The sequence below is a fragment of the Montipora foliosa genome, chromosome 8 (assembly GCF_036669935.1).
Source record: "Montipora foliosa isolate CH-2021 chromosome 8, ASM3666993v2, whole genome shotgun sequence".
Taxonomy (NCBI): Eukaryota; Metazoa; Cnidaria; class Anthozoa; order Scleractinia; family Acroporidae; genus Montipora; species Montipora foliosa.
The window spans coordinates 3661114-3680797 of record NC_090876.1 but is presented as its reverse complement, the minus strand read 5'-3'; the positions used below and the strand labels follow the sequence as shown (position 1 = coordinate 3680797).

The 19684-nt window shown below is 38.8% G+C and overlaps 1 protein-coding gene across 4 annotated transcripts in view; it reads right to left on the bottom strand.

Moving 5' to 3' along the window:
* Window positions 1-1262: 1262 nt before the first annotated feature.
* The window catches only part of LOC138012544 (coiled-coil domain-containing protein AGAP005037-like), a 39493-nt gene continuing 21071 nt past the window's right edge, over window positions 1263-19684 (bottom strand). For all 4 annotated transcript variants that reach the window (XM_068859345.1, XM_068859346.1, XM_068859347.1 and 1 more), the window contains exons 7-16: window positions 18255-18415; window positions 15763-16023; window positions 14774-14956; window positions 14275-14368; window positions 13190-13320; window positions 8512-8587; window positions 7892-7975; window positions 5804-5867; window positions 5031-5114; window positions 1263-4739 (exon numbers count right to left, since the gene is read on the bottom strand). In XM_068859345.1, the coding sequence (XP_068715446.1) occupies window positions 4665-4739; window positions 5031-5114; window positions 5804-5867; window positions 7892-7975; window positions 8512-8587; window positions 13190-13320; window positions 14275-14368; window positions 14774-14956; window positions 15763-16023; window positions 18255-18415 (1213 nt within the window). In that variant the 3' untranslated portion in view covers window positions 1263-4664. The remainder of the gene's footprint in view (window positions 4740-5030; window positions 5115-5803; window positions 5868-7891; window positions 7976-8511; window positions 8588-13189; window positions 13321-14274; window positions 14369-14773; window positions 14957-15762; window positions 16024-18254; window positions 18416-19684) is intronic.

Below are 19684 nucleotides of genomic sequence, written 5' to 3'. Positions count from 1 at the left end.
GGTTTCTGCGAGCTAAAATAGCTCTTTTAAGAAAATTTAGCCATTAATTTAGTTTGCCATTGGTAAACAGGTCGCCTTTGCTTTCCAGATTTATACTGTAACAATCCATGACACAGCCCCTTTAACTCTCCAAAGTCCCCTTTCCCGTGTTTCTGAGCCATTTCCGTAAAACAGTGGAAATCGGTATGGATCCGCCACTGGAGATGTCGGCTAGATTATTTTTGTTAGAATCATCGCAATGATTCTCGTTATCAAGTTATGAAGGAAATCAACCACGAAAGCGGAATCTTTACCTTTGAATGCATCTAAGTTCTCCGCCATGAGTTATCAACCCACGTGGAAAGGTAACATGAAATCGAGGCTAGCGATCAAATTCCCCACCCCCTATGGCTGGTGATCAAATGCCCCGCCCCCGGGAAGACTAAGATGATCAAATTCCCTCCCCCCCCGGGCAGGAAAAGGAGTCAAATGCCCGGGGTATTCCCGGAAGGGGGGAATGTTGAAGCTTGAGCTTGAGAAAGCCGTGAACGTAGATTTTGTACCATTTATACGGAGTGTTCGCGTCTTATGTAAGCAGCGGCCAGAGTAAGCCGCGTCTTATTTTCTCTCGTATAAACGTTCCCTATTGTCACCCTCCTTACCGTACGTAACTCCGCTTGGTTTTTAAAGGCAAAAAAATAGGGCTCCAACTTGAAGTGGTCTAAGAGCTGTGGTGGTCTTTCTATTTTGCAATTTGGAGATAGCAGGTGAGCCAGGGTTCAGTCCTTAATGCTTTGCCGCTGAATGTTCAGGAAACCAGTGCGTTCCTAGGATTTGCTAGGTGGTTTCAAGTTTGAGGAGGAGGAATGGAAGTCCTGACTAAAAAGTCTAGAAAGTAATTTGTCTTTCCTGTTGGCGACCATAGGAGTATCAGGAAAGATGCACTTTTTTCACGTTGGCCATGCAGTGCTTCTGATAGTTCTCTGAAGAGAACGCTGTATCAGGTATTAAGACCGGGTTCGGAATACCGAGAAGATCCCTTCGTCAGTTTAGTGCTTTAATCGGTGAAAGCAGATTTGACGTAGAGTTAATTCCAGATGATCAGTGTTGACACCTAACTTTTTCTAACATAACGTGTTAAAACACAGTAACATATTAACGGTATTAATGCATAGTATGTCTTCTGCACCAATCAGGTATTTTTGGTGGAAAAGGGAGGATCAATAGTACGGGAAAATAGTTTAGCAATGAGAAAGCTACTGGAAAATGAAAGTGGTTCCTTTATTTCTATGGTGTACCGTTTTACAATACTAATTAGATAAATAGAATTTTATCACAAAGGATATTTTTTTTACTTTTGTTCAAGACTTAAAAAGGTCTCTCGTAAACTCCTTTTTTCCATTTACCGTTTAGTGGTTTGTTCAGTAATTAAACATTTAAATTGAGTACACAATGTTTGCTTGAAGTTAAGGAGTTTTAATAATTAACTAAGTAGTTAAACTGCGAGGATCATAGCTTCACTTGATCACTTAATTATATTACTCTTAATATTTTACAGCAAAATATTTTTTTATACTCAGAACAAAGGAACAAAATTTTACCCAATCCTGATCAATCCCCTCGACATTTTTTGAAAACAGCATTTTACTGCAGTACCTTGAAATCTCATTGTCCTTTTTGGATCTTGGTAAAAAGCTACTTTAGACCAAATATTTCCTCAGCGTTTTAAAATAACGACTGAGCATATACCGACTTAATGCACCGTTCAACAATTATTGTTGTAGGGGGCAATATTGTTGTGGTGATATACAGTTAAAAAAAGAAAGTCATTATTGAAATCAAGGTCCTGTTAAAAAATAAAAAAAACGATGGAAAGGCCCATCAAAAAGCAATTTTTACAATCAATTTTATTCGGGTAGAAATCGATTAAATGTAACTTTTCACCCATATTCAACCTCATTAAATTCTTAGCTGTGAACACTTACAAAAATAATGTATAATTGCAATGGTTTACTTTTGAATAATCGTCAAACAATGTTTGGAACACAAGCCCACAATTTTTAAACTACTTATTCCATGTCAGCATTCAGTACACGTGCTCTTGAATTACTGTTGTCGTACAAGGCGTTTAAAAGAACAAAATCAAATGAAAATATAAATTCAGAACTTTTTAGCAGATATAGCCATTGAATATAACGTGACATTTCTTTTGATTTCCTTAGCCAGTTATTTATGAATTAAAAAAGCTGTACAAAATGTTATGAACCCTAAATTTTATACAAATCTCGTTTTTAAAATAAGAGGGTTTTCATTTTGACCAAAACTCCCCTAATTATGTTATTTCAATTCAAAATTCATTGTATACTGCACAAGCTTATTCGAAGAATCAAGGTTACTTGCTTGTCAGTTTCATGTCTATCTTCAAATTTAAGGTACAGTACAAAAGATACAATACTATTACCTCCTATTTTTTACATGTAAAAAACATCTCACAATCATTAGAAACTACTTTATTTACTTGTTTATTTATCACTTTAAAATGATATTTGACGGCAACAGTATTGCCATTTTGCAGTCTCCTTTCATCTTTTGGCAGTTCATTTTACCCCGCCTTCCCACAATTCACAAGTTCTGGTGTTGATGAAAGAAGGTTATGGGGCATGCAATAGAGGTATTTATTACATCTCTGAGATAGTATGCGTAATATGCATGGCCAATAGACCTTTCCACAGTTTCTGACGCCATATTAGTTAGGGGGCAAATGCGGCTTTTAAAATTATAGTGAATGCATGGGATTTTTGTCGAATTCAAACCACTATAACTCCGCTACAAAGCCGCAGATTTCAAAAATTCTAACATTTTAGTCATTTTATTAATATCATTCACTCAACGGAAAATTAGATCATTGCAAAAGGTGCAAAGTCTGAAAATTGGATATTAGAAATCTCTTAATGTCGCGTCATATTTTGCATAGTTTATACGAAATTAACCAATTTCGTTTACGGTCGTTATAGCTTGATTCTGATCGCCATACTTCACAAAATTCATCTCAATAGAAGTGCTTCTTGAGAGGTATTCTCGCTATCCACAACTGTCAGACGTTAAAGGATTTATAATGGTTCGAAGTCGGCAAAATTCCCATACATTCACTGTAATTTAAGCCGTGTTTGCGCCCCCCCTGTCAACATGGCGTCAGAAACCGTGGAAAGGTCAATTTCACCAGTTATGCTCTTCAGCATGGCTTACTAAATTCAGGAGTTTGTTTTTGTTGGTAAATAATAATAATAATAATAATAATAATAATAATAATAATAATAATAATAATAATAATTTATTATTATTATTTTTATCTCACTAACCTCGTTTCTTTTAGGATTAGAGGTAAGAGCCCTGTGTTTTTATCAACATAAATTTATTGCGAAATGCGGAGGGCCATAAATTAAACTGCAGCATACATGGGCTGTAGCTTACCGTACACCCGAAAAAAAAGAAAAAAAACAAGGTCAGTGAGAGGTATTTATTCTAGGAGCAAGACAGAGGCATGAGGCTAAGGCAATGCTTGAGGCAAGACGGAGGAAGCGCGTGTCAAATTCTACTATGTTTGCTATGCAGTATGCAGGCTTGTACAAAGTAAGTTTGTCACATGTATATGGGAGTAAAGAAGAGTCTTATATAGCTTGTTTTTATTTGTTAAAATATTCTCTTTTATTAGTCTGATGAGCAAGTTTGCAGTCAGATCCAAATTTTGCCATTTCCTGTGCTAGATGACATGACTTGTAATCACTGCTGTCACAAAAACTAAGACCCGTTTCAAACGTCGTGCTACTGCCGTGCCGAACTCAATTCATTGCTCTTAGCACGGCAGTAGCACGATGTTTAAAACCATGTCGCGCCACTGCCGTGCCGAGATAAATTAAATACCATGTAAATATATTACAATCAACTTCTGGTTCCGCCATTTTGATCACAGTAAGCTTATCTGGACAACCGCTGGTCTACTTTAATCGTTTTCATAGTTCGATTGAAACAAATTCGACGCCTGAAACCAAGTTGTGCTAAGGTCGTGCCACAGCCGTGTCAACTTAGCACGACACTTGCACGACGTTTGAAACAGGCCTAACAATAGTAAACGTATTTTGAAAAACTTTCATAAAGAGAGTGCCATGGTAGAATTTGCTTCTAAAAGATGATACCCTTCTTTATAACAACGGTCAACACCTGGCAATAACTAAAAACAGGTGTTCATAACACCATGCATTCAACTACTTGGAAACATCATCTGGTTAAAATTTTAGTTTCCTAAACAAGTTACTGGAATCTTTCAGTTGAACTTTCAGGGCACAGTAAGGTAAAAAAGTACTTTTAAATAACTCCTCAAGGAGTTTCTAGAGTAAGATGTTTTTAAAAAATTACAAACAAATAAATTCATTCTTCACTCGGACTAATCAGAAAGCACATTCTGCTGACGGAGCAACTGTGGTAAAAAATTGATCAATATAACTTAATCACAAAAATTAATAAAACTTAAGCACTTAACGATGTCCTGAAGAAAGGAAATTCCCAGCTCATTGAGCCAAAAACTCTAAAATATAAAATCATTTCTTTTTCAGTCTTCTCTTTATGTACAAGCAAAAGAAATACTTAAATTATTGGAGATACCACAATCATTCCCTCCAACAATAAATTTACGGAAGCTGGGTAACCTCATCATAGAAACGAACTTTCTGGCGGCCTCTCCCTGGCGATGATGCCTTTGATTCCTTTAAAAAATGAGTGAAGGATTGGTAAGGACAAATATCGAGATTATTTTCAATAATTCTGTTAGCAGTATCTTTATTCTCAATACCTATCGAATGACGTTTCATTGAAATTGTGAGGAAAATTAGCATGCTGATCACTGCATGATCAAAGAGGAAAAAATGATCCAAGTACAACTAGCGTGCATTAGATGACGCGTACAACTGTCCCATTAACGGTTACATCAGGGGTGTTGATACCCAATCAAATTCGAGAATTTTGTAATAGTTACGATTAAAGGTGGTATACTCTACCTCGCTGTAATGATCTGAGGCTCTTTGTTGTAGATAATCTCTTTGCACGGATCGTATACTATCGATTATCTCTTTATCAACATCCTGTAAAAGAAATTGGTGGGATTTGAGAACCCCTAACCAAGCCACTTTGGACTGCTTTTGTCTTCTTTGGAGGCATTGTTTAAAAGTTAACCACAAGGCTGACAAATTAACACAAAATTGTTTGCAAATTAGAGGTTTTCTATAACCCAGAAATGACATTGAAGGGGCAGTGTCACGCTATTTTAGTCAAACTTCAAAACACCAAAAAACGCCCTTGCATCAATGTACTGTAAACCGAAAAATAATGCTGTAGTTTTGTTGCCAATGACCAATGAAGTGCACTGAAGCTATTTTTTGTTGTTTGCAGCCAAGGATGGAGAGGATGGAAATGGATTGAAACTTGAAAAAACTGGCCAATTTTTTCAAGTTTGGAGACATGAGTGAATGCGAATAGTCTTTTGTGCCGTAAAAATATATTTCATATCTTGTCAGTGGGTTGTCAGCAATGTTGTACGTGTGAGCTAATGAACTGTAATTTTAGATTTTTACCCATTTTTGACATAAAAAACAGCAAATTTAGCATGGCAGTGCCCTTTTAATTGACGGTTTGCATCTGACCTTACGGCGTCACCAACATGGCCGTTTCATGCATGACATGGATGTAAACCAAGAATAACCTTTACACAATGGAAAAAATTTTATCATAAAAGAGGACACAAATTACGAAACTAGCAAAAGCAATAGCAAACCTCAAGAGAGCTAAATGATGATGCTTCGCTTTCACTCTTCATTTGTTGCTGCGCAGAAAGTAGCCTGAAGAAACATCAATGAATACACCATATTCGTATTCTCAGTATTGAACTGGAACTACAACGTAGCTTGCAATGGAAGCTATTATGCCGGGGAATATTGTATCAAAAAGTATTTGCATTAGCCTCCATGGCGAGCTAGATCCAATCCAATACCGAGAATACAAATGTGGTCATTTCCTTTTCAGTAAAATTTTCCGAAATCCTTCAAGTATTCCCTTGTCTTTATTCACAGTCAAGGCAATTCAACCCAGGAAACTATGAATTTCGTTTTGTTTTTTATATCCTGAAAACGTGTCAAAAAAGCAGGTTTTCAGAACGTGGGGATCCTGGTTTAACAAATGAGGTCCAAAAAGTTAGGGACTTTCCAGAAACACACTCTTGGCTCTTAGCTACTGGCCAAAACCTGCCTATAAGAATAAAGTGTCTAGTTGTGGCATTAAGTTAAATGCAAACCAAGGACTTTTCACCTTTCATCTTTAATGATAGACTTAAGCAAGGGTTAGTAATATTACTTGTGAGTCATGCAAGTCATACATGCAAGACAAAAATTACAAAGTAAACTCAACATAGTTCCCAGGGTTTCTCTTCTCTGCCTTCATTCAACGACAATGGAGGCAGAGAAGAGATACCCTGGGAACGAGCTTGAAGTAAACAACCTGAAATAATGAGGTTTAGGGTTACAGTTTCGGTCACAAATGTTGAATGAATGAATGAATGAATGAATATCTCTTTACTGAAATAAATCAGTGCAGCAAATCAGCACTGCTAAGATATACAATATAACAAGACTTGGAACTTACACAATTAGATATAAATATCAAGACATCTATTTATAAAAGCTCTCTTGAAATGTTCTGTTTTGACCCTGGGTAGAATATATTCATGCTCATGTTTACGAAGAGCCCTGTTATGTTTATCTGGAAGAATTTCATGAAGGCTGTGATTTTCATCTGAAGTTATTTTTTTAAATAGTTCACTGTCTCAATGAAGATGTAACAAAGACGGAAATTTGCCCCCTCTTCCCTTTCAATGTTGATGATTATGGGTCTGAGTTGAAAAATCATACAAAAAAAGGTAAAGAAAGGGAGGGGAGGGAGGGGGAGGAGGGGGTACATGTACCTTATTAATAGCTTGGATGCAATTTACATGCTACATTCTAGCGAAGTGTTACAACTAATTATGACCAAAGTTGTAGATTTGGGTTAGGTTGGCCATTATTTAACAATTATTCCATGAGCGCGCGTTGGATATGAGATGATAGATAGCCAACGAGACGCGTAGCGCCGAGTTGGCTATAATCATCTGATATCCAACAAGCGTGAGTGGAATAATTGTTTTATTAAAAACGCCCCCAAAATATAGAAAACTAGACTGCAACAAAAATAAAAAGGCCCAAAAAATCACGCATATGCTTGCCGTGTTTGTAGATCATGGTATAATGGCTCATAACCCATGATGGCTTAGCCAATCAAAACTCTTGAATTGCATTATCCAATGATCCAGTTTTAAATAATTAGAGTTATTCATCGTACCTTGCTGATAAATCTGCCAGCTTGACGTGTGAGACACTTTAAATAAGTTTTTAATATGCTTAGCCGTAGAATGTTAAGTCTAAATTAAACCAAACCAAATATAAGGATGCATTTGATTGACAGTATTCCGGAATAAGAATACGTGGAGTGATGATTTAAAACGGTATGTCTTTCGTTTTGAAGAAACAAGGATAATAAAGATATGTTTAAAATAGCATTTAAGCAGGTGTTTGACAATTTTAATGTTAATTTCCGTAAAAACGAAGGGTTTCTAACTTCTATTCCATGTATTCCTATTCTTCATACGGTCAATCGAACGCACCGTAAGTGGTAGTTTTAGCTAAGGACGCTAATGGCTCACTCAGGCTCACACTACTTTACTTTGAGATAATTAATGTTAGGATGGAGATGCTACATAGGACTGAAAGGATTAAATGTCACCAGTAATTTGCCACTGTAATTAAAAAATTATTGAAAATAACCAATATCTTACTTTTGTAGTGTAAATAATGTTCCTGTTATGTGTTTACACCTGCTGACCAGGCTCTCAAGCTTGGAAGGCTCTTCTTTTAAAAATCTGTGGACAGACATTTTCATTGAGAGGCAGGTACAAAAGTTGGACCAGATCAACTCAGATCAACTCGGATCGCTCCCCTTGGATCAACGTTAAAAAAAAATATATGATAAGGCCTTGAGAAATCGCCCTAGCCCTAATCTTTAAGCTTACCTCGGTGAAATCAGCACAAACGTCAAATAGTTTTGCTACAGAACCGTTTTTTGCTTGATCCGAGGTGAGCAATCTCAGTTGATTCGGTCCAACTTTTGTACCTGCCTTTCATTAAGACATTTCACACACATGGAGCTCATCTGCACGGTGAAAGACAGAAGCTTTTCCTCGAAGCTGTAACTTTTAATTTTACCTCAGTGTCAATTTTAAAACATCCACAAGTTGACAAAAGGATACATTGCAAGAGTTAATGGATACAAACACTGGCCAATATTGTAGCACTTTACACTCACTCAATATTGAGTAAAATATTTGGCATAACGCGGATCTAAGTGCCATTTCAAGTCAATGCTTCATGGTGAGAAGCATACCATCCAGCCACTTACTTGTCTCCCTGAACAATGACCTCCAGTTCTGATGCCATGTTTGATTTCATTTTGTCATGTAGTTCAGCAAATTCACCTGAGATATGAAATAATTACATTAAATAACTTGAATAGGACCTTTTGATTTTTTTATTTGTTCACTGCTTCAAATGCACCGTATTTACTCATGTATAAGTAGAACTTGTGTACAAGTCGACCCCCCATTCTTGACTCATTGATGAGGTTTAGGGAGTGTAGACTTGATGGCACTCACTCTTTCCAATTAATCTATTTATTAAAGTCCGATTAAACAGTTTTCCTGTACATCCCATGCTAAGTTTTACTTTTGTCCCAGGATCGTTATGTGCACTTCTGCGGAAGGCTTCAGGGGGTAATAGAAAGGTGCTGTTCTCGGTATGTCTTGGAGAGAATTTTCATTTAATGGCACTGGTTTAACTCTGAAACTTATTCATTCTGTCCTCAAAGAAAATATGCCTTTGTGGAGTTGGAAAATGGAAAGTCAACATCGTAATTATAAAAGTGAATATGTGAAAAAAATGAACGTGGAATTCATGAAAGCGACGAGAAATTGCCAACATTTGCTCTGGTTCATTTGAACCGATTGTTGTCATCGGGAGGAAGAACGTAAAAACAGGGAATGGATATTGCATCATCTACAAGCTTAGGTAAGCATATCATTGTGTTGTATGGCATTGATTTTGCTTAAAAAAATACAGACTTTCTACACATTTCTTTCAGTCGGAAACTGTTTTGATTCCGCACAAATAGCCCGGGGGGGGGGGGGGGGAACCCCCATATGAAACAGACGGGTATGCTCGTCGTCTCGCTTAGGGGTGTAAATTTTGGATCTTGGTCTCACTTAGGGTGTTCCGGGCAAAGCGCCAATATTCTAAGTCGCCAAGGTCTCGTTTAGGGTTCCGCGAAGAAACACAGAACTACGCGACGAGAAACAGAAGTCAAATTTTCTTTTTAACTTGTTTTTAGGGGTCAAAATTTGCTTAAGACACGCCCAGATTGGTCTCCTTTAGGGGTCACAAAAAGCTTGAGCCACGCCCAGATGGTCTCCTTTAGGGGTTAAATTCAAAATTTCCGACAAGCATCCCCGTCTGTTCCATGTGGGAGTCGGCTCTCAGAGGCCCATTTCTTGAAAGACCAGAAAGCCATTATTTTCTGAAAATGCCATCAGTTTGTTTTGGAAAGCCGATCTTTTAACATATTTTCAAGGTAACAAAAAGAAAAATGCCTTTGGCATTTGACGACTTAAATCCTCTCTGTTTTTGAGATACAAAGGGAATTGTGACACCCGAAAAATGGCCCGTAAAGTTTCGCAACTTTCAAGAAACGGGCCCCAGGTTACTTAGGAAATCAAAAGTGCCTGTTAAAGACCTCATGCTAATAAGATCAGTTTTGGAATATGTGTCCCCTGACTGGGCCGCCCTGCCCGACTATTTGGATGGTGTAATAGAGGGGTTGCAAAAGTGAGCACTCCGTATCATACTTATGAAGGTATATCTATGACAAAATTTAAAATAAAATCGTCCAAATCATAAATGCATCAATCCAAAGCTCAATGGCAACAAGCCGATTCTGAAAATGGCCATCACGGAAAGAGGCATAACGCAAATAGCCATAACGCAAATAGCCATAACGCAAAAAGGTATAACGCGAAAAGGCATAACGCGAAGAGGCATAACGCAAAGAGGCGTAACGCAAAGAGGCATAACACAAAGAGGCGTAACGGAAAGAAGCATAACACAAAGAGGCGTAACGCAAAGAGGCATAACGCAGATAGACATATCGCGAAATAGCATCTCTCAAAGAGAGGGAGGAGAGGGATAGGTATGTTGTCGGAATTGAGGGAGGGGTCGGTAATTGCTGCTGAATGCATGACAAAACTAGCGCCCGCAGATACTCGTGCCGCTCGGCTCAGATAGCACCATTTTGAACATGGCTGCAAATCGTGCAGGCTCTACTTCACAGCAGACAGTGTCTTCCCTATTAAACGAGGCAATTCGGCGTCTGAGCGACGAGAGAACGACGGAACATCAATCCGACCTAGAAAAAGTGCGTACTGAAAGGGTAGCGGCGAATTTCAGGTGAGGATCTAGAAGCACAGTATCAAAGGCTCACGTGCACACGGCTGATATTTTGATACCGATAGTTTTGGGACTGTATTTTAATTCTTTTACATCATATTTACTCCACACTCGAAGATCAAGAGTCTTATCTGCATATTCCCTATTTGTTAGGAATCACTCCTTTCCCCGAAAATAGCCAAAATCCAAAGACTTGAGTTCTCTTTACAGTAGCACTTCACAAATAATTGGAGCGAAAATGTTCAGTGGTGAATCTTGTGATTGTTTATCATATCAGTTTAGCAGGCCAATGTGCTAAGTATGTCCCCATCATTCATCTTCGATAAAAAACGATCGTATAGGGAACTGTGGCTCATTAAGAAGTATTTAGGGATGGTTCATTATTTATTATTTGTGAAGTGCTACTGTAAAGAGAACTCAAGTCTTTGGATTTTGGCTATTTTCCGGGAAAGGAATGATTCCTAACAAATAGGGAATATGCAGATAAGACTCTTGATCTTGGAGTGTGGAGTAAATATGATGTAAAAGAATTAAAACACAGTCCCAAAACTATCGGTATCAAAATATCAGCCGTGTGCACGTGAGCCTTTGATACTGTGCTTCGAGATCCTCACCTGAAATTCGCCGCTACCCTTTCAGAACGCACTCTTTCTTGGTTGGAGTGATCTTCGGTCGTTCTCTCGTCGCTCAGACGCCGAATTGCCTCGTTTAAAAGGGAAGATACTGTCTGCTGTGAAGCAGAGCCTGCACGATTTGCAGCCATGTTCAAAATGGTGCTATCTGAGCCGAGCGGCATGAGTATCTGCGGGCGCCAGTTTTGTCTTGCTTTCAGCAGCAATTACCGACCCCTCCCCCAATTCCGACAACATACCCATCCCTCTCCTCCCTCTCTCTGAGAGATGCTATTTCGCGATGTCTATCTGCATTATGCCTCTTTGCGTTATGCCTCTTTACGTTATGCCTATTCGCATTATGCCTCTTTGCGTTATGCCTCTTTGTGTTATGCCTCTTTGCGTTACGCCTCTTTGCGTTATGCTTTTTTGCGTTATGGCTATTTGCGTTATGCCTCTTTGCGTTATGCCTCTTATGCCTTTTTGCGTTATGCCTCTTTGCGTTATGCCTCTTATGCCTTTTTGCGTTATGCCTCTTTGCGTTATGCCTCTTATGCCTTTTTGCGTTATGCCTTTTTGCGTTATGCCTCTTTGCGTTATGCCTCTTTGCGTTATGCCTCTTTGCGTTATGCCTTTTCGCGTTATGGCTATTTGCGTTATGCCTCTTTGTGTTATGCCTCTTTGCGTTACGCCTCTTTGCGTTATGCTTTTTTGCGTTATGGCTATTTGCGTTATGCCTCTTTGCGTTATGCCTCTTATGCCTTTTTGCGTTATGCCTCTTTGCGTTATGCCTCTTATGCCTTTTTGCGTTATGCCTCTTTGCGTTATGCCTCTTTGCGTTATGCCTTTTCGCGTTATGGCTGTTTGTGTTATGCCTCCTTACGTTATGCCTCTTTCCGTGATGGCCATTTTCAGAATCGGCTTGTTGCCATTCAGCTTTGGATGGATGCATTTATGATTTGGACGATTTTATTTCAAATACTGATCATTGAATTTTGTCATAGATATACCTTCATACATACTACCTGACCTGAGCTACTGTGAAGCCTTGATAGCGTCAAGCCTTGACACTCTCTCCTTGCGTCGGAGAGATGCTTGTCAGAAATTTGTAGAGCTTGCCCGCGAACAGGAACCGCAGCGGTCCGTTCTTCGTCCAAGTGCCGCAACAAATTTGCATGAGTACTCCCTCAGCTCAGGTAGTACAAATTTAGTTTTGAAACAAGCCAAGACCAATACGCTTAAGACTAGAGCTACATTGGGTTATAAAAGGTCGACTTATTCTCGAGTAAGTATGGTAATTCATCAGTGTTTTTCCTACAAATAACAATATGCAATTTACCAATTATGGTAAGCAGTGCTAGGGGCAGTTTTTTTGCCCCACGCCCTTCTGTACCCCCCTTGTGTGGGTCATGTGACATCAGTGGTGCTCTTTGCAGCTTGGATGTTGAGAAGCAAAGTTGGATAGTTTATCTGCGGGTTTGTTTTCCTGTCGCCTTCCACTGTTGTACATGAGGACTAAACATTCCCAAAAAATACCATAAGGCATTGTTTTCAGTCGCTTGTTCGCTTTGCTTTCTGCTGTAATTCAACATCTCTTTAGTTTTAATTACAAGTTTGTATTTCTGTTATTTCAGCTGCACCAATGAATGGACAAGGCAAACTAACATTAAAAAACACCTTCACTGCCTAAAGTTTGGTTTGTGGTTTTCTATAACATGCAGCCTTCAATCCACTTTTATGAAACAGAGAGTAAACGATAACTCGATTTCAATAAATTGCAATTACAACAATAACATAACCTCTGGGATTTAACTAAGGATGTGTGCCAAAGTCTTCCCAAGACTCTACTGTCTAAGGTTAAAATTAATTTTATCAGCACACAAAAATTTGACTAGTCAAGTCACTCCATTGTTACTTTGCCAATAACCAAAGACAACAACACAATAAATATGGGGTTGGAGGATCACCTACTCTTTAGATCAGAAACTTGACGGCTTATGATTGACAACTGATTGTTGAGACTGTCAACTTCAGCAGGGTTTCCAATACATCGTTTCTGAACAACATCCAAACGGACCATCTCCACTTCACTTTCCAGTTCACTAAATCACAAGCAAAACAGTTTTTTATAATTTTCCTTTCCGATGAAAAAAGGAAGGGAAAGGAAAAAGTGCCTAGTCGTTCTAGTACTGGAGCACTAATTGGGGACAATGTAAATCGAAATCAACATTTAAGGCAAATCAAATCAAATGTTGGTTTTTGAGGAGAAGGGAAAACAGGATAACTCCTGTGAAACCTGAAAAAAATCAAGAGCTCCAAACATTTTTTTTCCTTAATTTTCCCAAAACCCTGAAGTCAAATAACTTGACCTGAAGGCTGACCATTAATTTCTGATACAGTGTACCTTGGTCTCAGAAGTTTGAGGTGCCGCTTGGAGAACGCTTTACCTCTTCTGAACAACTAAAAATCCACTCTTTCAGTCAAGGGCAAAGTCCTTGATAACAACGTCAATTGATAACTTTTGTTATCTAGAGCATGTTCTTTTTCAAGAATCATGTCTTGTGAATGTGGCACAGCAAGGGCAATATTAAACACTTGATGACTGGTCCCTCGGGAAACAGTTCATTTTGTTTCCCAAGAATCTCAATGTTTCCCCGATGTGCAGGGAAACATTGAAATTTGAGGGAAACAAAATGAACTGTTTCCCGAGGGACCAGTCAATTAAGTGATTTGTTATATAGCACAAAATGAAAAACGTGCAACGGTAACAGCAACGGAGGTCGTCAGTCAACATTCGTGGGTAACAGTGCACTGTTACCCTCTGACGTCATAGATTTTGCACTGTTGCCTGCTCAGACACTTTTGGCGGGAAACAGTTTTATTGTGAGATGTCATGTGACCTTGAAGTAACCAATGAGGGCACGTACTGCTGGGGGGAAAAAATCAGCTATATAACAATGGACCTTGTTACACCAAGTTATGTATGCAGCACAACTGGTGACCCAAAGACTTAAAATAATTCAAAGTGAGTGTTAAAAAGGCATTTTATGTTGTACCTTATTTGTCTGTTAATATTATTCTTGCTTCTTACATACGCCATCTCATCCATTTGGATCTTCTGTGTACAAGAATTCCCTGAAGATGCTTCAGCTAAAGAAATATTTCAAAAATAATAGTCACTTCTCGTGGCTTTTAAAAGACATGGCATCAGAGGTGAGAAAGTGGATCAAACGTTTACGTATAACAGGAATTAAAAATGTTAAAATAAGTACTGACAGTAATATTTCTGTAAAGTGATAATTTATTATGTTATGCACTACATGCTTGTTTACCCTTACCACAAAAATCTGGAACCAAAGTAACTGGATAGAAACCTCTTGGAGTAGGTTAAAGAGGCGACACACTTAGCCCACATAATGTGATGATGGGATTGAAAATAAATAAACAAATCAATAAATAAAGAGAGAGATAGAGAGTGATGTCTAATCAATGAAACAACAACCCTCCTATGTCATCATAACACTATTAACAATTTTAATAAAAAAATCTTAATACCTTTACTTATTCTGGTAACTTGTTGTACAATTTGCTCTTTTGCATGTCTTATTAGCTCATCAAACTGTTGGGCTTGAAAGGTTTGAAACTGCTTCAGCTGGTTTAAGTCAGCTCTCAGCATTCGTACATCCCCACGTAACGTGGATGCTCTGACCTCAAGAGCCTGTCTGTCTTTTACACGGCCTACAAATACAATATTCAACCCATACTGTGTTAGTTAAATAGATCTTGAAAACAAACTTTCCATACAGTAAATTCATTCAAGCTACTGCAATGCCTCAAGGCAAAAGCTTGTAACAATTCAAAGACAGCCACAGACCCTTACTATGCTGAAGTCTCCAGGCATTTGTAAACTTAATTGTGCAAACATTAGAACAGCTTGAAACAACATTCATTATTATATAGCTGAGTTTTTCCCCCCAGCAGCACATGCTCTGATTGGTTACTTCAAGGTCACATGACATCTAACAATAAAACTGTTTGCCGCCAAAAGTCTCTGAGCGGGCAACAATGCAAAATCTATGACGTCAGAGGGTAACAGTGCACTGTAACCCGTGAATGTTGACTGAATGTTGACCGCCGTTAATGTTGTGGTTGCATGTTTTTCTTTTTGTGCTATATAACAAATCACTTAATGACTGGTCTCTTGGGAAACAGTTCATTTTGTTCCCCGAAAATCTCAATGTTTTCCCGAGGCGCAGCCGAAGGAAACACTGAGATTCACAAAGTCCACCTTACTCACGACATGCTGGATTAACTTTTCAAGCAGCAATTGGAGAAACTAAAAAGGGCACCCCATGAGATGATTTTCTTGCAACTTGAGCTGTATAAAATAGACATTCACTTTGTCAAGACTTTATTGCATTTACCCCACCAATTTGAAATTCACCCCATTGATCAAACATGAAGTGAAATTAATTTCAAAAAACTCTGAACCATTCAATCCTTGTGTTAACAGAAGTCATTCACAAACAGGCAGGCAAACAAACCTTCATATCTGACCGATGCATGACTTCCAGATGATGTTGAGCTGTTCGAGGATAATGGTGTCGGGCTGTCTGCTAATGCTCTCTGTTTTTGCTTGGATGTCGGTAATGGAAGCGTCTGTGTTTGAAACTGTTGACTCATGTCTCTCTTTGTCCCTCGTGGGGAATCTCTTTGCAAAGTATGACTATATTTTAGAGAAGATTCCCTTGATACTGTGTGACTGGAAGCTCTTGGAGGTGGGGCTGGGATTTGTTTAGATTTTGCTGTTGAGCAGAGAGTACAAATAAATTATAATAATTATTATTTGTAAAGAACTTATACAACATGTTTAAGGAACCAGATGGTATAAGAAATTCAAATGAAGACTACTAGCTATCATGACCATTTTAAGACATAAGCTTGTAGTCTGTACGAGAAGAAGGACCCTGTTTACTATTTTCAAGTATCTCTTTTTGTTCCAGAGATATTCAAGTTTTTAAAATGTCAGGGTTTTCAATAAGAGCCAGCAGCACATGAACTTGCCACCTACTTTTCCTTGGATATTACCCCAAATTTTACGAATAACACGAGAAACATTCACACAAAACACGAGCCTTAGCTTAGATTGGTAAGGATTTGTCAAGGCTGCTGCCTAAGAAAATTTTAAAGGGGTCCTCAGAGCTAAACGCTGAGAACTTAGGAGCCCAACATATGAAGTGAAAGGTGTTGCTGTGAAAAATTAAGGCGCCCAGAGCTATTCTTTGGGAGCCCCAGGCTACCGGGCTCCTGTTAGGCAACAGCCTTGTTTGTTCATGAAAAACAAAGGAGATTTGGTGGCGATTCAGTTTCCTGTCCATGTAAAAGGAGGTGTTTGAGGATCGAGCACACACGTTTTTGAGGCAGTGGTCTAGCAGTCTAGTACTTGGTGTAAACTGCCTGACTTGCTAACTACATTTTAAGCATTCGCAAAAGGTCTTTTCAGTTACGACAGATGAAATGCATTGCACGCATCTGAAAAGAATGCAAAGGAGCCTTACGTGGGCTATGTCATGCTACTTTAGAGTTTTTTCTATTCTCTGCCTACTCCTCAGTTTTTGCTGCCTACTAAAATTCTTATTTTAAAAGACTGAGTTGCCATGGGAACCAATTTCTTTCTAGCCATAGGTGTGTTCCCTGTAGAACAATTGGCCTACAAGTTTCAATGGTTTCTGCTGCAAATTGACTGAGGTAGCTGTATTTATATACTTTGATGTAATATTGGGTCAAGTGAATGACATCATCAGTCCTCTCATTTGCATATTTTACACATTTTGCAGATATTTCCAAATAGTAAACAGCATTTTTAATCTTTCTTGGAATTCTATGTGATAAACCTAAAAATTCAAGGGATAAAAAATTTGATCAGTTATAGCACTTTAAGAGTTGTTGTAAAAAAACTTCCTCAACAATTTTACATGTTTTGGGTCATTTGGCAAAATGAAATCCAATTCTCAACAGATTTACTATACTGTGCTAAAGTTTTGCACGGAAAGATCTACCTCATTATGCTGAAAAAGGGGACATCTTTCTTTTTTTCCCACAGTACATTATTTTGCAAAATGAAAAGAAGGAAACTATATGATGCACACAGAAGTAAAGTGCTGTGAATGATAAAAACAAAAAGTCATTAAGAGCATCTTTGACTGCCAAATGAGTGGAGCTAAACGTAGACGACAGGGAGACAATTCCAAAAGCCCTCTTGGACCATGACAGGGCTCGACATTGCGACTCACTGGTCGCCAATGCGACCAAAAATCAAGCGTTGGCGACTAGATTTTTAGAGCTAGTCGCCAGTGTGCGACTAACCTTCACCTTTTTCCTTCATCCTTTTAACCTCAAAGGCAAATCAACCGTAGTTTTGGATAAAATGCACGATTTATGCGCACAGAAATAACAAAACAAACCCACGACTCTTCTGGCTCTTCGATCTCCATGTTTCATAATCGAGCGCCATGTTTGATTCAGCAGCTGGTATTGCGGGCGCACTAAACAACACGTGCAAACATTGAAGCGTGAAGTTCACAACGAAGCCTTGGCTTTTTAGCGCTGAAAATATGGAAAACTGGTGATTGTTTAAGTTCAGGTTCGTCTATTTATGTAAGCTATAGACTCGATGTTACATGGAAACTTAACAAAAGCGGAGGAAGCACAGGAAACGTGACTAAAGCTGCTTTCACATTGATCATTTACCTCGTAATGCGTAATGATATGTTTTACGAGCCCTGGCTTCCTTTTAAGTTTTAGTATCTCAGTCTTAGAAGCTTAAGTGTACCTAAACTTAGGACTATGAAGAAGATTGCATGTGTACATGATCATCAGAAAAATGATATCAGTGAAAAAAATGGCGACTAAAAGTTAAGATCTGGCGACCAAAATTTTTGGATCAGTCGCCAATTGGCGCCTTACTAAAAATGTTAATTTCGAGCCCTGCATGATAATAATCTAACTGCCCAAAACCTACTTGGTTTAACCTTACCTTCTGTGGAAACATGATCAATAACACTGCTCTGAGAGCTCGATGCACTTTCCTCTTCTGTGCTTTTGCCAGGTAAGCTGTCCTGGCTTCCTGTTTTGAGGGCATCTTGCAACATGCTGGTAAGTGTTTCCAGTTGATCCTCAACTGGATCATGCGACTGTCTGCACAAAAAAAAACATTATCTTACTTTTGCTTTTATATATAGTTAAATGAAATTTAACATAGTTAACGACTAGGAGCTAGTCTGGTCAGTAGTGTTTTGCAGGCCGTTGTTAGTGTCTTGGCCGTCTGGTAGCGTTGTTCAGCATTTTGGTGCGTTCTGTAGTGTTTGTTATAGTTACATGGTTCACGACCAGGAGCTAGTCCGGTCAGTAGCGCCTTGCAGGCGTTTGTTAGCGTTTGTTAGCGTTTTTCGTAGCGTTTGCAGCACTCTTTAGGTTGTGGGAGCCCTGGGGCTGACATGGTTCAGCGGTATTCCTGCTTAGTGCATGCGTTGTTGTCCAATGTGCTTGCAGCGTGTTTGTTGCTCTGTTGGCGTGGCGTTGTGAGTCAGATTAGGAGTTTAGTGGTTCTCGGAGTTCCCTCCCTATCCCCCCCTTTTTTTTTGTATTCTTTTTTTTTTTGTGTGTGTTGTTCTTTTTTTTTGTATTCCTTCTTTTTTTGTATTCTTTTTTTTTTTTGTATTCTTTTTTTTTGTGTGTTGTTCTTTTTTTTTTGTATTTTCTTTCTTTATTTATTTATTTTTGTTTCCACTGAGCTATCTGGCTCAAGTGTGACGGGTGCCTTATGGGGGCCTGGCGCGGGGGGCTCGTGGCTTGGTTGCGGGTTGGGCAGGCCAGTCGGGTGTTCTAGCGCCTTGGGGATGTGACTTCGGTTTCAGCCCCCAGGCTTCCTGGGCACCTACCCTCCACTGGCGACGCGGGCGTTAATTGATGATAGCATCACCTACTATTATCCAACTGTATTTATTTAGTTATTGTACTGAAAATGCACAAGATGAGTACAAATATTCCATGATATTTGTACAGTTAGTTATTTGCACAGCAGAATTTAACTGGTTTGACTAGTTGACACGCTGACGTTGCCCCATGCTTTTCACATAGAAATCTGTCACACATTCTCGGTTGTTTACAATTCATTTGCTAAAAATATGGTGTGAAAAAGTTGGATAATAAATAGCTTATTGGGCGATTTAGTGTGTAGTATTGTGGGAGATTTTTACTAGTCTCTTGTATTTTGACTTGCACTACTGGCTCACCAAAATACCACGAGACTCGCAAAAATATCCCATGATACTACACACTAAATTGTCCAATAAGATTTCATTCACCACTGATGACTTTTTTAACATAACAATGGCAGTTTGAAGCAGAGTTGGTGGATGGCATAAACAAAGGCAGATCACACCTCTGGAAAAGGTAAATTAACCA